General features: G+C 44.4%; 1 protein-coding gene across 2 annotated transcripts in view; it reads left to right on the forward strand.

Annotated features, from left to right (window-relative positions):
* Positions 1 to 21,148, forward strand: part of LOC145360276 (ATP-dependent chromatin remodeler CHD5-like) — a 102,609-nt gene that overhangs the window by 33,348 nt on the left and 48,113 nt on the right. For both annotated transcript variants that reach the window (XM_080215403.1, XM_080215401.1), the window contains exons 3-14: positions 1,719 to 1,837; positions 6,296 to 6,546; positions 7,344 to 7,474; positions 10,148 to 10,274; positions 11,021 to 11,187; positions 12,288 to 12,512; positions 13,012 to 13,215; positions 16,129 to 16,340; positions 17,232 to 17,363; positions 18,774 to 18,882; positions 19,485 to 19,676; positions 20,701 to 20,901. In XM_080215403.1, the coding sequence (XP_080071529.1) occupies positions 1,719 to 1,837; positions 6,296 to 6,546; positions 7,344 to 7,474; positions 10,148 to 10,274; positions 11,021 to 11,187; positions 12,288 to 12,512; positions 13,012 to 13,215; positions 16,129 to 16,340; positions 17,232 to 17,363; positions 18,774 to 18,882; positions 19,485 to 19,676; positions 20,701 to 20,901 (2,070 nt within the window). The remainder of the gene's footprint in view (positions 1 to 1,718; positions 1,838 to 6,295; positions 6,547 to 7,343; positions 7,475 to 10,147; positions 10,275 to 11,020; positions 11,188 to 12,287; positions 12,513 to 13,011; positions 13,216 to 16,128; positions 16,341 to 17,231; positions 17,364 to 18,773; positions 18,883 to 19,484; positions 19,677 to 20,700; positions 20,902 to 21,148) is intronic.

The raw sequence follows: 21,148 nt of genomic DNA on the forward strand, positions 1-21,148 counted from the left end.
CCGGAGTTGAGGGGGTTGAGCTATGAGGAGAGGCTGAATAAACTAGGCTTGTACTCGTTAGAGTTTAGAAGAATGAGGGGAGATCTCATTGAGATGTATAAGGTGATGAATGGGATGGATAGGATAGAGGTGGAGAGACTCTTCCCGCTCAGAAAGGACAGTAGGACTAGGGGGCACAGCCTCAAGATAAAGGGGGGGGTGGTTTAGAACGGAGTTGAGGAGTAACTTCTTCACTCAAAGGGTGGTGAATCTCTGGAATTCTCTGCCCGTTGAAGTGGTGGAGGCTGCCTCGCTTAATATTTTTAAGACGCGGGTTGATGGGTTTTTGATAAGCGAGGGGATTAAGGGTTATGGGGAGAGGGTGGGAATGTGGAACTGAGCCACGACAGATCAGCCATGATCTTATTGAATGGCGGGGCAGGCTCGAAGGGCTAGATGGCCTACTCCTGCTCCTATTTCTTATGTTCTTATGATTAAACACCACTAAAGTTTGGAAAAGGTGGGAAAATAAAAGTGGGAGATATTGGAAATACTCAGCAGGCTGGGCTACACCAATGGAGAGAGGAGCAGAGAGAATGTTTCTAATGCTGTTGACTTTCGTCAGAACTGGAGAAAGTTTAAAAGATGTGACTGGTTTTAAGCAAGAGCAGAAGTGGGGGTAGTGTGAAGAACAAAAGGGAAGATCTGTGATAGGTTAGAAGGTAGGAATGATTAAATGACTAAAGAGATGATGGTGCAATGTAAAAGCATAACGAGACAAGCAAATGAAAGCTGAGTTCAAAGCAGTTGTAAATTGCGGCAGCATAATCATACCAGTCAATGCTTTCTGAGAAAATCGTTACAATTCAGGCTGGATACTTCAAGGTGTTCTATGAAGCTCACCTGACCTGTCATGTTTTACATTGAATTTGGCTAGGATGAGCATGAACACTTTGGGTGTGAGCCAACTGACCCGTGAGAAGCTTTTATCAAAAACAAAGTTTAATTAAGAATGTTGTTAACATATATAGTAGGACAATTAGCAAGAACTTCTAACAATTACAAACTAAAAACACAGCAACCACGATAATGAGTTCCAACCAAAGCCTCCAAATAAGCACAGTTCAGCATAGGTTAATGTCTACTTGTTACAGGAATCCAGCCTCCTGGGTTGAATGCTGAAATCCTGGTGAAGAAATTCAGAAGAGGTTGTAGTTGAATCTGTCTCCCAAAACACAGCTTCTTAAAGCGAAGACCAGGGCGAGAGACTGCCTCTTAGCTTGCTCCTAAAGCTGCTTCAAAACACACTGCCCAAAACAAAACTGAAAGCAGAAAGGAAAAAAATCCCTCGGACCTGACTGCCACAAAGGAAAAAGCCCCTATTATCTGACTGCCACAGCTTAACTCCACCCCAATGACATCGCTGAAGCTTAAGCTGCATGATTTTTGGGGGAAAAAAAACTTCCTTAAAGGTGTAGACACGTGACAAAATAATAGCAGAGGGCTGTGGCCTGAAGCTGCTGAATGTAACGTTGAGTTTGGAAGCCTGTAAAGTATCTATTGAAAGGCAACGTGTTGTTCTTAGCTAACCCCTAAGGTTTTAAAAAAGCCTTGAAATTGGAGGAAGTATGGGGAGCTGAGGAGTTCCTCAGTTCTGGGGTGCTGAGACAGAATATTTCGAGGATAGTTCAGATCCCTTGGTCACAATCCGTTTCACTCTTTTATCCCATGTTCTTCAGGAGCAGAAGTCCTCCACATACTTAATGGATGACTGGGGTTTGGAGGATGTGGATTACGAGTTCACAGAGGAGGATTACCACACCTTGACCAACTACAAAACCTTCAGCCAGTTCCTGAGGTACATGTTGATGGAATAATTGTTCAAGAGCGCCTTCCCTCTCCTTTTTTTTAAAGATTATATTCAGTCGTTTTTTTGCTGTTCGTTATATTCACTTACACTTTTCGGTTTTTGCCCACACTTTTCATGCAAATTTGCACTACTCTGAACGGAACAGGGCAAAGTACCAGAATAAACGCCAGGCACTCTTCAGTCCAGATTTCCGAGCCTTGATCTGTTTATACTCCCAAGTTCCATTTGCAGTATTCGACACGTGGAGTCAAAATAGGTGCCTGCTAATGTTTGGTCCCATGCGGCATGCATTGTAATTCTAGCACAGTGAAATGTTCGCTAAATGTGTTAATGGCGATTACTAGTAGGACCAACCGCTCATTAATTTGATAAGTGTGTCCAGTTTGGGACTATTGCATTCTCTTCAAAGCGTCTTAATGGGAATGTTAGGCATCCTTTGCACTTAAACATTGGCTAATGTCTTTCTGGCAGCAACAAATTCAACACCGATTCTAAATGTAAACACTGTGAATTACAGTGTATTGATTTCCCTTAATGTGTTGCCTTGGATGCGGAAAATGGGAATGTGAGCTACCTAACGTTACGATTTTCTAAGAATCTCATAATGATACAGTGCAGAAGGAGGCCATTTGGCCCATGGTCCTTGTGCTGGCTCTTTCTAAATAGAATCATAGAATCCCGACAGTGCAGAAGAAGGCCATTAAGTCTGCACCGACCACAAACCTTCCCAGGCTCTAGCCTCATAACCCCACCTATTTATTCTAGCTCCTGAAACTAAGAAGCAATTTAGGTTGATTGGCCATGCTGCACAACTTTGGACTGTGGGAGGAAACCAGAGCCCTCAGAGGCATCCCATGCAGATATGGGGAGAATGTGCAAACTCCACATAAACAGTGACCCAAGGCTGGAATTGAACATTGGTGCCTGGTGCTGTGAGGCAGCAGTGCTAATCACTGTGCGAAATGCTGTCCTAGACCTGTAACTTTTTTGCTTCTGGTTTCTATTCAGTTCTTTTTAGAATATTACCATGGAATCTGATTCAACCATCCTTTTAGGCAATGTATCCAGACTGCAACACTCCACTGTTTTTAACAAAATAATATACTCCTGTTAAAGTTTAAAATTTATTTATTAGTGTCACCAGTGGGCTTACATTAACACTGCAGTGAAGTTACTGTGAAAATTTTGCCTCTGGTTCTTTTGCCAATTACCTTAAATATGTCTTTTCTGGTTACCAACCGTTTTGCTGCTAATGGAAACAGTTCTTGTCTCTTCTGCTTGTTTGAGTTCTTGAACCTTTCTCCATCCTTTGTTCCACCAAATGCAGCTGAGCCTTCACCCATCTAGTCTTCACTCTCTGGCGTTACCTCTTTAAGACAATTGGCAAATTAACAGACTTAAAAGTCACTAACTGACTTTGGTATGCATAGTGGTTCAGTGGTAGAATTCTCGCCTGTCACGTGGGAGGCCTTGGTTCGATCCCTGGCCAATGCAAAGCCCCTTCTTTCATGGTGATAACAGTGGTTAGCACTGCTGCCTCATAGTTCCAGCGACCTGGGTTCGATTCCCGATTGGGTCACTGTGTGGCGTTTGTATGCCCTCCTCATGTCTGCGTGGTTTTCCTCTGGGTGCTCCAGTTTCCTCTTGCAATGTAAAAGATGTGCTGGTTGGGTGCATTGACTTGAACAGACGCCAGAGTGTGGTGATTAGGGGATTTTCACAGTAACTTCATTGCAGTGTTAATGTAAGCATAACTTTTGACTCAAAAAATAAATAAACAAGTGTTCTGACAAATACATGAGGCAAGATTTTCTTTTGCGGAGCGGGTTTTCATTATCTGGGGCACAGTGCCTTTCAGAGGTGTTGTATCATTTCTACTCAAAGGTCCTTGGTTGTTCCATTCCATTCTTCTTTTTTAAAACCTTCACCTCCATAGCCAAACCTACTGTCATCCCTCCTATTATGCCCTTGTTTGTCTCTATGCCTTTTATCTTTCCATCTCCTATAGGACATTTTATTAAAGCCAGGATAGAAATGCACACCGCTCTACTGATGTAACAGGTTTTACAGTAAATACCAAACTTAGTATCCCGAGTGAAAGCAATGACTGATCTGGGATCTAGAACTCTGCCCCCTCAAAGTTGTGAATGCCGGAGATCAGTTGGAGCTTTCAATATGAGAGTGTTTTTTTTGGATAAAGGTATCAAGGGCTATGAGCAAAGGCTGTGGAATGGGAGATGAGGAGCAGATCAGCCGTGATCTATTCGTGGAATGATGGCTCAGATGCAAAGATCTTAATGGTTTCTTTGTTGCTCTGCATTGCTGGGGTGACAAGCAGAGTTCTACAGTTAGACTGGAACTTCCTTGGTTACAGGAGGGCGGGCATAAATCAGCAAGAATCCTTCTCCCTGATTGCTATCTCAAATATCTCTGCTCGCCTTCACACTGCATCCCCAAACTACCGTCAGTTGACTTTCGATGAACCAGGATTGGGTTTGTATGTGACAATCCCCTTGGCCAAGTAGCCCTCTTGGGTTTGTGGAGGGAATTAAACTATTTTGTTGCGAGCTACTAAATGTTACCTGTGGATTCTAAACCCAGGAATAGAGGAGGTTTGAGTGGGTAAAATATCTTGCTGAAATCCTAACTTATGCCTTTGTTCCCTCCAGCCTATTCCAGTGTTCTTCTGGTAGTAACCATCCACTCTCCATAAACTTCAGCTCATCCAAATCTCTGCTGCCCATATGTTAACTTCCTCAAAGTTGCATTTATTCTGTTCTTACTGATCTACATTGGCTTCTAGTCCACCAATAGCTCGGTTTTAGAATTCTAATCCCTCCATGGCTTAGTCTTTCCTCCTTGTCTGTCTAACTCCTTGGAGCCCTACGACTCTTCAATTCAGGCCTCTTGCACATCCCTAACTTTAATTGGCAGCCATGCCTTCAGCTGTCTAGGCCTGAAGCTCTGGAATTCCTTCCCAATTCTCCATCCTTCTTGCTGCTCTACCTCTTTCCTCCTTTAAGATGCTCGTTAACCAATCTTTAATCAAGTTGGGCAATTTAGGAGGATTTTGTTTACAATAACTGTTTATTCATTCCTGGGATGTGGGCATCGCAGGCAAGGCCAGCATTTGTTGCCCCTCCCTAATTGCCCTTGAGTAGATGGTTGTGAGCTGCTGCCTTGAGCTGCAGCCATCCAGCTGATAAGACTCTTCTGTCGTGTTTTGGTGCAATTGAATGACGTGCTCAGCCATTTCAGAGGGCACTTACTATGGTCTGGAATCATATTTAGGCCAGACAGGTAAGGATGGCAGATTTCCTTCCCTAAAGAACATTAGTGAACCAGATGAGCTTTTGCAACAATTATTGATGATTTCAGTGTCACTATTATTGAGACTAGTTTTCAAATCCAGGTTTATTAATTGGTCAAACCTGTGAATTAATTGAACTTGAATTCCACTGGCTGCCATGGTGGGATTTTAACCTGTTTCCCTGGAGCCCATGAACCTGGGCCTCTGGATTGCTAATGCAGTGATTTTAGCACAATACCACCAAAGTGAGAATGTGGAACCCACAAGGAGTAATTGATACCTCTAGGGTTGATGCATTTAGGGAAAAATTAGATAACCAAATGAGGGAAAAAGGAATAGAAGGGCATGGGGTTAGATGAAGTCGGATGGGAGGTAACTTGTGTCGCGCATAAACAGCAGCGTGGACCAGGCTGAATGACCTGTTTCTGTGCTGCAAATTTATCAAATTTTATGTAAGCCTTTTGTCACTGGCCCTAACACGATCTTAAGTTTTCTGATGTCAAAATTTGTTTATTTATTAGTGTCACAAGTAGGCTTACATTAACACTGCAAGTAAGTTACTGTGAAAACCCCCTAGTCGCCACACTCTGGGGCCAGTTTGGTTACACTGAAGGAGAATTTAGCATGACCAAGGCACCTAACTAGCACACCTTTTAACTGTGGAGCAAGTCAGACCACCTGGTGGATACCCATGCAGACACGGGGAGAATGTGCAGACAGTAACCCAAACTGGGAATTGAACCCGGGTCCCTGGTGCTGTGAGACAGCAGTGCTGACCACTGTGTCGTATGCTTGATAATGCTTCTTGAAGCACCTTGAGACATTTTGCTATGTTAATAATTCTTCCATAAATACAAGTTAGTCCTCAGTAGTTGCTTCCAGTTTATTGGTGTCCAAAGGTGTGCAGGTTAAGTTGATTGGCCATGCTAAAAAATTGCCCTTAGTGTCCTGAGATGCATAGGTTAGAGGGATTAGTGGGTAAATATGTCAGAATATGGGGGTAGGGCCTGGGTGGGATTGTGGCCAGTGCAGACTCGATGGGCCAAATGGCCTCTCTCTGTACTGTAGGGTTTCTGTGATTTCTATGATCCTGTGGAATAGTCTGACCAGTCTTTTGGTTTCTGTTTTCTCAACAGGCCCCTCATTGCCAAGAAGAATCCGAAAATCCCCATGTCGAAAATGATGACTGTGCTTGGCGCTAAATGGCGGGAGTTCAGTGCCAATAATCCTTTCAAAGGGACCTCAGTGGCTGCGGCAGAGGCGGCAGCAGCCGCGGTGGCAGCCGCAGTGGAACAGGTGATCGTGGCTCCACCGATACCAATTCCACTGCCACCTCCCGTCCAGCCCCCCGCCCCTATAAGGAAAGCCAAGACCAAAGAAGGGAAAGGTAAAGGCTGCTTTCACACACACAACCTGCAAGACCAGTTGGAGGGTGAGAGAACCCCAGTGGATCAGCTGATAGATGTAACGCACTGTGTGGGAGCGGAACTCAAACAGACAGGAAATGGTTCCTAGTTTGGGCACTTGTCTACCCTTGGCGTCAGTACCACAGAGATAGACAATAGAGCCAGGGTTCTTCTATCTAATTGCATTGCCAGGCAGGTCAGTAACCAGAGGGGACACATCGAAAGAAATCAGCACAAAGCCCATGATTGGGGAGTGGGGGGAGGTGGTGGTCTGGAAGTTATGATCTGGAATGTAGTGACTATAAGTATGATGGAAGCAGATTTAATAGAAACTTTCAGGAGGGAATTGGTTGAATATTTGAAAAGGAGACAATTTCAGGGCTACGGGAAAGAGTGTGAGGAGAGAGGCCATTAGGAAGATATTTCAGAAAAGATTGGCACTGGTACAATGGGCTGAATGGCTCCTATGATTCTGGTCACTGGATCTTGATAAGGTGTTCATGTTTGGACATCTGGTGAGGACAGGACCAGGCTGTATTGTGGTGCCCCTTACGGTCCAATAGTCTGCAAGTGCCTGCGGTCTGGTTTGTGAGGGACTGTACTCCACTGAAAGTCACCATCTTCAGCTGAGGAAGGAAAAAGAAACAGGGAGGGGAGAGAATTAGATTATTTTATTATTTTAACTAGATTATTTTCAGAACCTGGAGTGCAGAGAGTCAAACTCCGGTTCCCCCTGATAAGTAGCCTATGCTTCATCAGTGTCACTGTCTGGTCACAGGTCCAGGGGTCCGGAAAAAAAGTAAAAGTGCCCGAGCGGCTGAATTGAAGAAGAAAGGCAAAGGGAAGAAGATGGCACCTTTGAAGATCAAGCTGGGAGGATTCAGTGGCAAACGGAAAAAAGGGTCATCGGTAAGACAGATCGCTATTCTACCCATCTGTTTCAGGCTAGCTATTGGGTAAATGCTTCAAAGAGAGGGTCTCTGATGAGAAAGCTCCTATACATCTCAGTAAATGTCCTTCATTCTTGTTCCTAATCTTCCTAATATGTGTGAGAGGTGGTGGTGTGTGTAGGTGAGAGGGTGGTGTGTCTGTGTGAGGTGTGTTTGGGGGAGGATGGTGGTGATGACATGTTTACTTGTGGGGTCACTTTATTTGGATGAGGTAAGAAAGGAAATTATGAAGAGGACCTAAGGAGGCCACAAAAATATAGAGATAGGCTGAGTAAATGGAGTATAATGTGAGGAAATGTCAAATTGTCCATTTCAGCAGGAAGAATGAGAGAAACATCTAAATGGTGAGAGATTGCAGAGTTTTGAGCTGCAGAGGGATTTGGGAGTCCTAGTGCATGAATCTCAATAAGTTTAGTATGCAGGTACAGCAAGTAGTTGGGAAAGTTAATCGGATGTTATCATTCATTGCAAGAGGGATTGAATACAGAAGTAGGGAGGTTATGCTTTAGTTACATTAGGCACCAGTGAGACTATATCTGGAGTACTGTGTATGTTGGTCCCCTTACTTGCGGAAGGATGTAAATGCGTTAATGGTTCAGAGTAGGTTCACTAAGTTGATTTCAAGGATGAAAGACTTGTCTTATGAAGCGAGATTGAGAGGCTTAGGCTTAGACCTATACTTGAATTTAGAAGAATGAGAGGAGATCTAATTGAGGTGTATATATAAGATCTAAGTAGCATTGACAGGGTCAACGTAGGGAGGATGTTTCCCCTTGTTGGATAATTGAGACCAAGAGGCGAAGGGGTGGTAGACTTAAAACAGAAATGAAGAGAAATTACTTCACCCAAAGAGTTGTGAATCTGGAATTCTCTACCCCTGAGTGCAGTGAACACGAGCACTAAACAAATTTGAGGAGGAGATGGATTGTATTTTAATTAGCAATGGGATAAAGGGTTATGGGGAGTAGGCAAGAAGGCAAAGATGAGATTAGCCATGCTTGTATTGAATGGTTGAGCAAGCTCGAGGGGCTGAATTGCCTACCCAATTCTTATGTATTGGTCTTCTTATTTGAGGAAGAATGTAAGTGGATTTGAAGTAGTTCAGAGAAGGTTCACTAAACTAATACCTGGAATGGACAGATTGTCTTGTAAGGGAAGATTGCGTAAGTTAGGCTTTTAAGAGTAAAAGGCCACTTGATTGCCCCCAGAAAAAGGGGTCGCCCATTTAAGATCAAGGTGAGGAGAATTGTTTTCTCTCAAGGTTGAGAATCTTTGGAACTTTGCTTCCACTGACTTTTGAAGAAGAGAGCCTTTTTAAAAAAAAATCTTATTCATGGGATGTAAGAACATAAATAGGAGCAGGAATAGGCCATCTAGCCCTTGGAGCCTGCCCCGCCATTCAATAAGATCATGGCTGATCTGAAGTGGATCAGTTCCACTTTCCCACTCTCACCCCATAACCCTTAATTGCCCTGTCTATCAAAAAACCTATCTACTCGTGACTTAAATATATTTAGCGAGGTAGCCTCCACCACTTCAACAGGCAGAGAATTCCAGAGATTCACCACCCTTTGAGTGAAGAAGTTCCTCCTCAACTCTGATCTAAACTGCCCCCCCTTATCTTGAGGCTGTGCCCTCTAGTCCTGCTATCCTTTCTAAGCGGGAAGAATCTCTCTACCTCTACCCTATCCATCCCCTTCATTATCTTATACGTCTCTATAAGATCCCCCCTCATCCTGCTAAACTCCAACGAGTACAGACCCAGTCTATTTAGTCTCTCTTCATAGTCCAACCCCCTCATCTCCGGTATCAGCCTAGTGAACCTCCTCTGCACTCCCTCCAAGGCCAATATATCCTTCCTCAAGTGTGGTGACCAAAACTGCACACAGTACACCAGCTGTGGCCTCACCAGTGCCCTGTACAGTGGCAGCAAGACCTCCCTACTTTTATATTCTATCCCCTTCGCTATAAAGGCCAGCATTCCATTAGCCTTCTTGAAATCCTGCTGCACCTGCAGACTGGGTTTTTGGGATGTGGATGTTGCTGGCCTGGCCAGCATTTGTTGCTCATCCCTGATTGCCTTTGAATTGAGGACTGTTAAGAGTCAACCACATTGCTGCGAATCTAGGGTCACATGTAAGCCAGACTAGGTTTGCCTTCCCTAAAGATGTTAGTGAACCAGATGGATTTTTTTATGACAGTCAGCAATAATTCCACAGTCACCATTACAGAGGCTAGCTTTCAATTCCAGATTATCAATTGAATTTAAATGGTACCAGCTTCCCAATGGGTTTTGAACCTTCCAGAACATTAGCCTGGGCCTCTGGATTAGTCCAGTGACATTACCGCAGTGCAAAGCAGAGGTAGGGCAAGGAGGTGAAAGGTATTGGGGGGCAGGTGGGAATGTGGATTTAAGGTTACAGTCAGATCAGCTGTAACCTTATTGAATGGTGGAGGAGTCTCAGCGGGCTGAATGACCTATTCCTGCTATTAATAGTAGTATGTCCCTCTGTATGAGGCTGCAGAGGAAGAGTTGGTGTTGATGGAACTGTATCCTGGCACTGTAAACTTGAGGATATTGAAATGTGATGCCTTTCACCTCTTCTCGTGTATGTTGTTCTTGTGTCGGCAGAGTGATGAAGATGAACGTGGTGAGTCGGATCTAGACAACGCAAGTGTCCATAGCTGCTCCGTGCGATCTGAGGGCTCTGCTGGTTTGGGCAAGAGAAGAAGGAAAGGTGGCAAGAGGAAGAAAAAATGTAAATGTTGAACTTTGTTCTGACATGTTTTCTGTTGAGATGCGTGGATGTAACTGTGGAATGGGCATTATTGGGTGTCTTATTGAACTTGGCCAACAGAGCCCTAACGTAGTGAGGTATGCTGGTCATTACAAACCAGGGGCCCTTGTTCTGCATTGAGTTTGCAGATTGCATTGGGCTGGTGCTGCAGTTGTGCCACTGGGGTAGGTGAGCAAGGGGGACAATTAGTCAAAATTTGTGCTGTGTGTGTGGAGATCGAGTGATTAGGCTCAGTGTCCTGACTGGACCTTGAGTTACAGAACTACAACCCAGCATCAGTGAAAGAGAGAATTACCTTGAAAACTGCTCCTAGGTGTCAGTTTTACTAGATATACCACTCAAACCCCTGATTTTGATCTTTAACTCTTAAATTCAACATTCCTATTAAGTACATCTTCCTCCCCTCTATGTCCACATTGCTTTGAAGTTGAGACCTGAGTTGTTCCAGAATCAAAGTAATTCTCCTACTGCAACTGCTTCAGCCTTACCATGCAGGCATCTAAAGCTTAGTCACGCCATTTACTGAATCATCATTGCTAATCTCCTCTTAGCCTTTTTCGCTTTGGTGTTGTACTGCACTAAAGTGCTTGGTTTGTTACCTTTATTTTCCCCAGCAAATGGATGGAATTGTCTTTGGAGAGTATGACTCAGTTGCCTCCTTGAGAGGCTGCAATTTCATAACCCCTTGTTTCTTTTGTAATTCTCAGTGGAGGAAGGTGATGGGTATGAGACGGACCACCAGGATTACTGTGAAGTGTGCCAGCAAGGAGGGGAAATTATTTTGTGTGACACCTGTCCTCGGGCCTATCACTTAGTCTGCCTGGACCCCGAGATGGAGAAGGCCCCAGAGGGAAAGTGGAGTTGTCTGCATTGCGTAAGTTCTCTGTCTGCTGCTTAGCTGGAGACTGTCTCCTCCTGCTTGTTATTCATAGAATCCCTACAATGCAGAAGGAAGCCTTTTGGTCTATCAAGTCTGCACTGACAACAATCCCACCCCAGGCCCTATCCCCATTACCCCACACAATTACCCTGATAATCGCTCTAACCTAGACATGTCATGACACTATGGGCAATTTAGCATGGTCCATCAACCTAACCTGCATATCTTTGGACTGTGGGAGCAAACCAGAGCACCCAGAGAAAACCAGCGCAGACACGGAGAATGTGCAAATTCCACATAGACAGTGACCCAAGCTGGGAATCAAACCCAGGTCCCTGGTGCTGTGAGGCAGCAGTGCTAACCACTGTGCCACCATGCTGCCCATTATTAATGTGCTTTGTGGGTTTATGTTTCAGAATAATGCACAACCACACAAAAGTGGGGAACATCCTAGAGTTAATCCTCAGTCTTGAGTTGTGTTCACTGATCTTGCCCAGTTGATGGCCCTGTGCAGCACCTGTGTAAACGGGGGAAAGGTTTGCTGGATACCCGTGCTTGATTCCACTACTGGAAAATAAATCGGTGCATTGATGTTGGCTGAGGAGAGGATTGGACCTGTAGAGTTACATAGTATTTACAAAACACACAAACAGCCCTTTTGGCTCAATTGGCGTTATGCTTCACGCAAGCCTCCTTCGTCTCACCCCATTAGCTGTGATGGTCACCACTACTGAATATCCCATCTTGTATCTTTGCTCATGTCAGCCCATGGGATGTGGGCAGCACTGCATTTAAAATTGATTACTCAGCCCCTTGAGAAGGTGGTGATGAGCCACACACTTGAGCAGTTGCAGTCAGTACGGTGAGCTTTGTGCTGTTAGCAAAGAGTTCCAGACTTTTGATCTAGTGTCAAAGAAAGAATGGGAATATATTTCCCCAGGTCAGGTTGCAGTGCATCTGGGAAGTGTTAGCATTCCCATGGCTTTGATTCCCTCGTTTCTCTGGATATATACAAAGTTAGCTTGGTGAGTTGCTGTTGTGTGCGTGTATGTTACAATGCACCCTTTAAAATGTATCCTCTATAATGACTCTAGGAAAAGGAAGGAATTCAGTGGGAGGCCAAAGAGGATGAGGACGATGACGAGGATGATGAGGGAGCGGAGGAGGAAGATGATGATCACATGGAGTTCTGCAGAGTTTGCAAGGACGGAGGCGAGCTGCTGTGTTGTGACTCCTGTCCTTCGTCGTATCACATTCACTGCCTTAACCCTCCACTCCCTGAGATCCCGAATGGAGAGTGGCTTTGTCCCCGCTGCTTGGTGAGTCTATTATCCCGGTGGCTATGACATTGACCACAATATTGGTTGGGAACTTCCTTTTTGAGTTTGACTTGTTTTGAGGTGGGTGTGTTTTCACTTCCTCATCCCTGGGATGTTTCTTGTCCAGTACTGTAATCAGAATGATAATGGATCCATTGTTAGAGAAAATAGATGTAGTGACTGCTACTTGTGTGAGTGTGTGTGGGGCCAGGTGTGTGCTTCCAGCAAGCCGATAACCAGTTGGTAAACTTCAATACTGGTCAGTCAGATGGTTTCCAAAAAGTCAACCTGTAATGGTGGGGTATGCTATAGTGAGAACTCTATTTGGAACAAGAGAGGAGCGTATGATAAGGGGTGGGAGAGCTGAATAGATTGGTTCAGGAGAAGGGATAATGTTTTTATGTGTAACACTCTTTTCTATGGTGCACAAAGGTGAGAGCTGTCTGAGGGTCAGCCAGGTTATGTGTATCATGAGTCAAACGTATGTTTTTGTTTCTAGTGCACACCTCTCAAAGGCAAAGTGCAGCGAATCTTGCACTGGACATGGGGTTCGCCCCCACTGCCACGTACCCCTCCAGCCCTGACAGGAGAAGCCACTGATGCCGAACAGCCCAAGGCCCTGAAAGGACGGCCAGAACGAGAATTCTTTGTGAAATGGGTGGGGCTGTCCTACTGGCACTGCTCTTGGGCCACCGAACTACAGGTGAGTGGAGTGATTGATGTCCTGTATGTCTGGCATGAGACCATACCAGTGTGGAGTCAGTGGTTCCGCATATCTCTAGTATCCTTGATTACTTACTCCTAGTGGCCAGTGATTAGGTCTGAACCTTGACTATGAGCCATGAGAGTTGACTGTGGGGCAGCTTATCAATCAGTCTCTGTGCAGACTCGTATGCAAATGAATTAAGAAAGACCTGACATTTAGATGTCACCTTTCAGGATGTTCCAAGCACTTGCAGTCACTGATGTACTTAGTATAGTTGTTGGTGTGATGTAGGAACTCCAACAACAGGACCCCACGAGCAGCAGCATGATAATGACCAGATAATCTGCTTTTAGTGACATTAATCGAGGGATAAGTATTAGTCATAATACCTGGGATAGCTCACCTGATGTTCTGCAAAGTAGTGCCATGGGATTTTTTTTTTATATCCATTTGAGAAGCAACTGAGAGACTTGGTTTAACATTGTCAGAAGAACTGTCTTTCAGATAATTTGGTATTTCTAAGGTACTGCACTGGGGATGTCAACCTGGATTTGTTCTCAAGCCTCTGGACTGGAGTAAGACAGGGGAGTGAGATTAAGTAGAAAGAAAGCCAGTGCAGACTTGATGGACCGAATCCATTGCATTCTAACTCAACCTGGGAGCGTTTTAAGGAAAAGCTTAAAGCCACCTAGGAAAAAATTACGTGGTGTATTTAAAGCACCAAAATCAGGCCTTTTGGCCTATGCCAGTTTTTATGTTCTACTTGAGCCTCCTCTTGCCTCACTTCATTGCAACCTATCAATATATCCTTCTATTCCTTTCTCCCTCATGTATCTATCTGGTTCCTGTTAAATGTATCAATGCCATTTACTTCAGGCACTCTCTTTGGTAGCCAGTGCCACGTTCTAACCCCACCCTGCATAGAGAAGTTTCTCCTAATATTGGCTTTATTGATGACTGTCTTGTATTTATGGCCCCTAGTTCTGGTTTTGCTCACAATTAGAAATACCTTTCCGATGTCTACCTTCACGTAATCTTGAACACTACTCTCTGAGAGAAAGGAGCCCAGTCTGTTCAAATTTTTCTGATAGGTTTAAGCTTTCAATTCTGGTATCATCATTGTAAATTTCTTTGGCACTTTCATCAGTGCCTCTACATCCTTTTCAGATCTGTTCACAATCTGAATCTGCCTAACGAAGGAGCAGCTAATCTGGGAAATTCCCCGTGACGACTTTGGCCATGTTGAAATGTGATCTGATACTTCACCTCCCTTTTATAAAATGCCCATCACCTCTGCCCCAGCTCTGCTTTGAAGGTGTTTGCACATATGTCTGACAGTGGGCGGCACAGTGGTTAGCACTGCTGCTTCACAGCGCCAGGGACCTGGGTTCAATTCCTGCCTTGGGTCAGTGTCAGTGTGGAGTCTGCATGTTCCCCTTGTGTCTGAGTGGGTTTCCTCCCGGTGCTGTGGTTTCCTCCCAGATCCTGAAAGATGTGCTGGCTAGAGTGCATTGACCCGAACAGATGCCAGAGTGTGGCAACTAAGGGAATTTCACAGTAACATCATTGCAACGTTATTGTAAGCCTTACTTGTGACTAATAAATAAACTTTAATCTCTTTAAAAAAAGTGTGAAAAGAAACTAAAATCTCGCAGTGATTGTGTATTGCCATTGATCACAGATTTCCCACAGTCTTTCTCTGCCTTAAGAGGTGTCACTCAGCATTAGGATATCTTAAAAAAAATTAAATTCAATCTTCCAGTTGATAACTGAAAGAATAATGCAGCAATATTTCACGCTTTAAGACTTGCTGTAGCAATCAGATTAAAAGCACTGTTGGCGAGACAATATTTTTATAATTTATACTTTAAACTACAAATAGAACTTTTCCCTTTTACTTTTAATACAACCATTTCACAGGTAGACTTTACACTTAAGTAGTCATGCAATTTTTCCAAGATCCTATGTCCCAAAAGTTTACTTCTGTCCCTTTCTCTTCCCAGCTTGCAAACTCTTCATCCCAAAATTGTCTTTTATTGTGAGAGTGTTTCCTATTGATTGTCTTTCTCACACAAGCTAGGTAAATCTTCCAGCCTTGTTTCAAATCCTCACAAATTAGGTCTTTTCAATCTGAGCGTGAGCTCCAATCTGCATTCCTATTCAATGGATCAGGATCTTTCAACTTCTAGCTGCTCCCTCTCTCCTGGATCCTGGCAGACTACCTGTGAGGTTTTAGGGATATCTTAGAAACCTTTCCCCAACAAAGCCCCCCCTCTGTGGCAATGTAAATGACATGGGCTTTGTATCCAGGTAGAAATGCTAATTAGCTTTCATTGACCCCCAACTCTATCTTGAAAGTAACTGAACAGTTTAAAGCGTAATTCTTTACAAGCAACACTCATTTCACCTTTCCTGTGGCTTTGGAGAACAGCAATCTAAACACTGTAAGCACAGATGCTGCTATCATTATCTTCAAGTGTTAGCTTGTCCCCAAGTTGCTCCTCCTCTCCAGAAAAACAGCTTAGGGCCTCAGTTTAATCTTTATCCATCTCCACACCTGAGGTTGACAGGCAGACCTCAGCAGGTCACATGATCCCCATAATTTCCCCTGAAATTAGAGATGCAATCATGAAACATAATCTTATAACCGTCATAATTGTAGCAATTGAACAGTGCTGTCCCTCATGCAAAGCTCATTGGAAACTTTGTTATCTCCACTTTCAGGATCCTGACAGATTACCTATGTCTGAGAATTTAGGGTTATCTTTGAAATCTTTCCCCAAACAAAACCCTCTCTCTGTGGCAATGTGAATGGTATAGGCTTTGTGTGAGGAAAAGGGTGAGACAATTGACAAGAAAGGCATGTGTGTGTGTGTGTTTAAGCATTAAATTCGAGTCTGCCCCCTCCAGTTGGAGCTGTACCACACGGTAATGTTCCGGAACTTCCAAAGGAAGAATGATATGGACGAGCCGCCACCGTTTGATTATGGCTCTGGGGATGATGAAGAGAAGAGTGAGAAACGGAAGAGCAAAGACCCTCAGTTTGCGCTGATGGAACAACGGTACTATCGATATGGGATCAAACCCGAATGGCTCATCATTCATCGAATCATCAACCACAGGTGAAGGACTGAGACAGGAGCAGACCATTCTTGTTCTGCTATTTAATTGGATCAAAGCTGATCTGTACCTTTTAACTCCACTTACTATCTTGGTTCCTTGACATTTAATAACCCTTACCTGACAAAATTTGATCCCCCTCAGTTTTGCATCAACTCTTAGCCACAACATTTGTTTTTGGTGGGAGACAGTTTCAGATTTACACTTCACTTCATGACATAGCCTCCCCTCCCCCCACCCCCACTAATTTTAAGATTATGCTCCCTTATTCTCGACACCACCACCCCCCCCCCCCTCAAAGAAAATGGTAACACATTATCCTGCGACAAGTTGGATAATTTTTTTGAAGGGGTTTCTGGGCGGCAAGGTGGTCAGCCTGGCTGCCTCACAGTGCCAGGGACCTGGGTTTGCTTCCCGGCTTGGGTTATTGTCTGTGCGGAGTCTGCATTTTCTCCCTGTGTCTGCATGGGTTTCCTCCAGGTGCTCTGGTTTCCTCCCAGTCTGAGAGACATGCTGATTAGATGCATTGGCCATACTAAATTCTCCCTTGGTGTACTCGAACAGGTGCCAGAGTGTTGCGATTAGGGGATTTTCACAGTAACTTGTGACACTAGTAAATAAACTTTAAAACTTTGCTGAACGATTCTCTAGAATGCTGAGGCAGCAAAAAAGAAGGGACTGGGTGATTCATCGGTGAAGTAATTGTTCTGTTGTTTTCAGAACCAGAATTTCAATCTAGGCCAGACTGTCTGAGGGAATTTTTCTACTGTTCCATCAAACAGGACTGGAGCAGAACAGTTAGATCCAGAGCAATCAAAATACTCCCAGGTTATCTAACTTGCGCTGTTGACATCGTGGGATATAAAGATTTACATTTTTTCCTTTTGTTTCAGCTTTGATAAGAAAGGTGATTTGCACTATTTGATTAAGTGGAGGGACCTTCCCTACGACCAGGCTACCTGGGAATTTGAAGAATTTGACATTCCAGATTATGACACTATGAAGGAGATGTATTGGAATCACAGGTCAGTACTCCTTAATAAACTTAATGTTAATCTCCCTTAAGACTGGCTGAGTGGCTTTACTGTTAATAACGTTATTATAAGTGTAGCGGATGTGCTACAGGAGACTCAAAGTCAAATCCCACCTTACCTAAGCTGTGAAACCGAACTTGTCAATCTGGTGATGTGGGCTAGCACTAGAGAGATGTTGTGAGAGACATTGCAGAAACATTCAATTCATCATCAGTATCCTGTAGTGAAGAGAACCGGTCACAATTTCCTGGCCACTTCACTTCATACCCTTCCGAGACCGTGTTTTTAAAAATTCATTCGCAGGATATGGGCACCACAGGCAGCATTAATTGTCCATCCCTAATTACCCTCGAGAAGGAGGTGGTAAGCTGACTTCTTAAATCACCGCGGTCCACGTGATGAAAGTGTTATTGGAGAGAGAACTGCAGGATCTTGACCCAGCAATGATGAAGGAACAGAGATATAACTTCCAAGCCAGGATAGTGTGTAACTCAGAACATGAGACAGCATTGTCCTCATGTGCCTACTGTCCATGTCCCTCGAGGGCGGCACAATGGTTAGCCCTGAGACCTCTCAGCGCCAGTGACTCAAGTTCAGTTCCGACCTTGGGTGACTGTTTGGAGTTTGCACGTTCTCCTCATGTCTGTGTGCATTTCCTCCCACAGTCCAAAGATGTGCGGATTAGATTGATTGGCCATGATAAATTGACACTTAGTGTCAGGGGGATTAGCAGGCTAAATACATGTTACGGGGTAGGGCCTGGTTGGGATTGTTGGTGCAGACTCGAGGGGGCTGAATGGCCTGTTCTGCACTGTAGGGATTCTGAGATGTTGGAAGTTGAGGGTTTGGGGCTGCTGTTGAAGAAGCAATTGTTAAAGTGTAGCTGAATCTTGAAATTCTTTTCTAAAAAAAAAAGGCCTTGTACAGTTGTCAAAAATATCTTTGAATCAAAGAGAAAACATGACCTTGGTAAAAAAAAACTCCCACGTTCTTAAAAAAAAATTGTTGGGCAAAATTTAGGTCATTGATGCTGGGAAGTTTTGAGTGCTGGAGTGAGGAGTCACAAGATGACCAGCGCCCTTTGAAAACAAGGGCAGATTGAACTGGGTGCGGAGGAGGAAACGTTGGTTAATGATGCCCAACTGTTTCTTGATGCTGCCTGTCGCATATGCTGATTCTGCGAACATGAACAAGGAGCAGGAGTTGACAATTCAGCTCCTTGAGTCTGCTCCGCCATTCAATGCGATCGTGGCTGATCTCACCTTGACCTCATCTCCACTGTTCTGCCCTCTCCTCATCACCCTTCACCCTGCTACTAATTGAAAAACTGATCTATATCACATTTGTTTGGTGTTCCAGCATCCACTGCACTAAGAGGTTACTCTGTTTCTCTTGCTGCAGGCAATTGATTTTAGGTGAAGACTTAAGACCAGTGAGAAAGCTGAACAAAAAGGGTCGAAAAGCCAGGGAACTGATCTTCGACCCACCTCCAGCACAGCCTGTTGTGGATGTAAGTAAAGAGAAATTTTGTTGGAGCAGGTTTGTTCGTCCAGTCATTGGACTTGGTGTACAAGTCAGAGTACAGCTCCCTCTATTCTGTCCCATCAAACACTCCCAGCACAGGGTTAGATTCAGAGTAAAGCTCCTTCTACACTGTCCCCCATCGAACACTCCCAGGACAGATACAGCACGGGTTCTATACAGAGTAAAGCTCCCTCTACACTGTCCCCCATCAAACACGATGTAGAGATGCTGGCGTTGGACTGGAGTAAACACAGTAAGAAGTCTCTCAGCACCAGGTTAGAGTCCAACTGGTTGGACTCTAACTTGGTGTTGTGAGACTTCTTACCCCATCAAAGACTCCCAGATCAGATACAGCACGGGGTTAGATACAGATCCCTGTGGGCAGTGAGCAGAGGGGGATTGCATCCCATCAGTTGTTTTGAGAGCCCAGGCTGTTTTTCTGGAATTTTCAGAATCGGGACGTCTGATTTATTCTGAGTTGCTGTAGATCTGACCAATTGTGTACTCAAACATACCAGAGCTTTTTCTCTCTGTGCCCTCTTTCATTTTCCTTGTCAATAATTATTTTACTTTTCCATCTCCCCACAGCCAACTGTGAAGTTTGACAAGCAGCCGGAGTACATTGACGCCACAGGAGGCAACCTACATGCATACCAGCTGGAGGGGCTGAACTGGCTCCGTTTCTCTTGGGCACAGGGCACTGACACAATCCTGGCTGATGAGATGGGATTGGGAAAAACCGTTCAAACCATTGTATTTCTATACTCACTCTTCAAAGAGGTGAGGAACGTTTGGGTCTCTGAGATTGGGGGAGTATCAGGTTGGAATGAGAAGCTGAGATCTGGGGCTAGTGAGGGATGGACATCTGGACTGGGCTACGTTGACAGCCCTTTGTCGTTTGTTGCAGTCTTGGTCAGAGCAGGAGCCATACCATGCTGTGATACATCAGGAAAAGATGTTTACTATGGTGCATCTGTGAAAGTTGGTGAGAGCCACAGTGGATGTGCCGAATTTCCTTAGCCTCCTGAGAAAGTAGAGGTGTTGTTGGGCTTTCTTAACTACAGCATTGATTTGGAGGGAGCAGGTTGCTAGTGACCTGAACATCTAGAAACTTGAAGCTCTCGACCATTTCCATTTCATCCCCATTAATATAGACAGGGAGAATGTCCTCCATTATGCTTCCTGAAGTTGAGGACCATCCCCTTCATTTTGCTGACTTTGAGGGAGAGATTATTGTTGTTGCACCATTTTTTTTGCTCATCCCTCCAGTGTGTTGACTTTCTCTTGAAACCTTCTCTTGTAAGTTGACTCTCATCGATGTCCGCCTCTCTGCCACTTCATGGTGTCTCATTTTATTTTCAGAGTATTTTAGCTTTCAGACTATTCCAATTGGTTGACGCATGGTGAAGACATTTTGTTTTCTGGACAGTAGCTCTTGACCACTTTTGCTGATTTACTGACAAAATCATAAGTTCCATTAATTCTTTAGAGTTTAAAATTGAAAATATAGTGGACTTCATTTACTCTGGAGTGAAAGTTTCAATTAATAGTTAATCTAAGGGTTGCTCGTTGACAAAATCTAAACATTTAATTTGAGATTTGTGTCTGTAGCTGCCATCTTCTATTCCTAACGTAAAAATATTGTGCCAGACACCCTGACAATACAAATGGCTGCCTGATGTGTTGGTGCCCTGGATCCAATTGGTCTGTGATGTCATATGGTTGGCAAGGATGGCTCAGCATTATGCAGTGTTGCAATCATGCTGCCACAGGAGTCTTAACAGGATATGTTCTCTCTTACCAGGGCCACTCCAAAGGACCTTTCCTAGTGAGCGCCCCACTGTCCACCATTATAAATTGGGAGCGGGAATTCACACTGTGGGCGCCATACTTCTATGTGGTGACTTACACTGGAGACAAAGACTGCAGAGCTGTCATCCGGGAGAACGAGTTCTGCTTCGACGATAATGTAATCAAGAGTGGGAGAAAAGCCTTCAGGATGAAGGTGAGTGTCCCTGTTTGAGTAGGATCTTCCCTTTTGGTTATTCTCAGGATAGCTAGCAAGGCCAGAATGTTTTACCCACCTATAGTTGCCCTTGAGAAAGTGGTGGTGAGCTGCCTTCTTGGAAGAAAAGGTGCTTTGTGACTTGGGGAAGTTAAAGGTTATGATGTTCCTTTGCACCTGAGGGGACTTTGGGGGGTATGGTGGGGGGTGCTGCTGCGGGGGAGAACTCGGTTGTAAAAGCCGTGGG

This window comes from Carcharhinus amblyrhynchos, chromosome 30 (genome assembly GCF_965287045.1).
Source record: "Carcharhinus amblyrhynchos chromosome 30, sCarAmb.v2.hapA, whole genome shotgun sequence".
Classification (NCBI taxonomy): domain Eukaryota; kingdom Metazoa; phylum Chordata; class Chondrichthyes; order Carcharhiniformes; family Carcharhinidae; genus Carcharhinus; species Carcharhinus amblyrhynchos.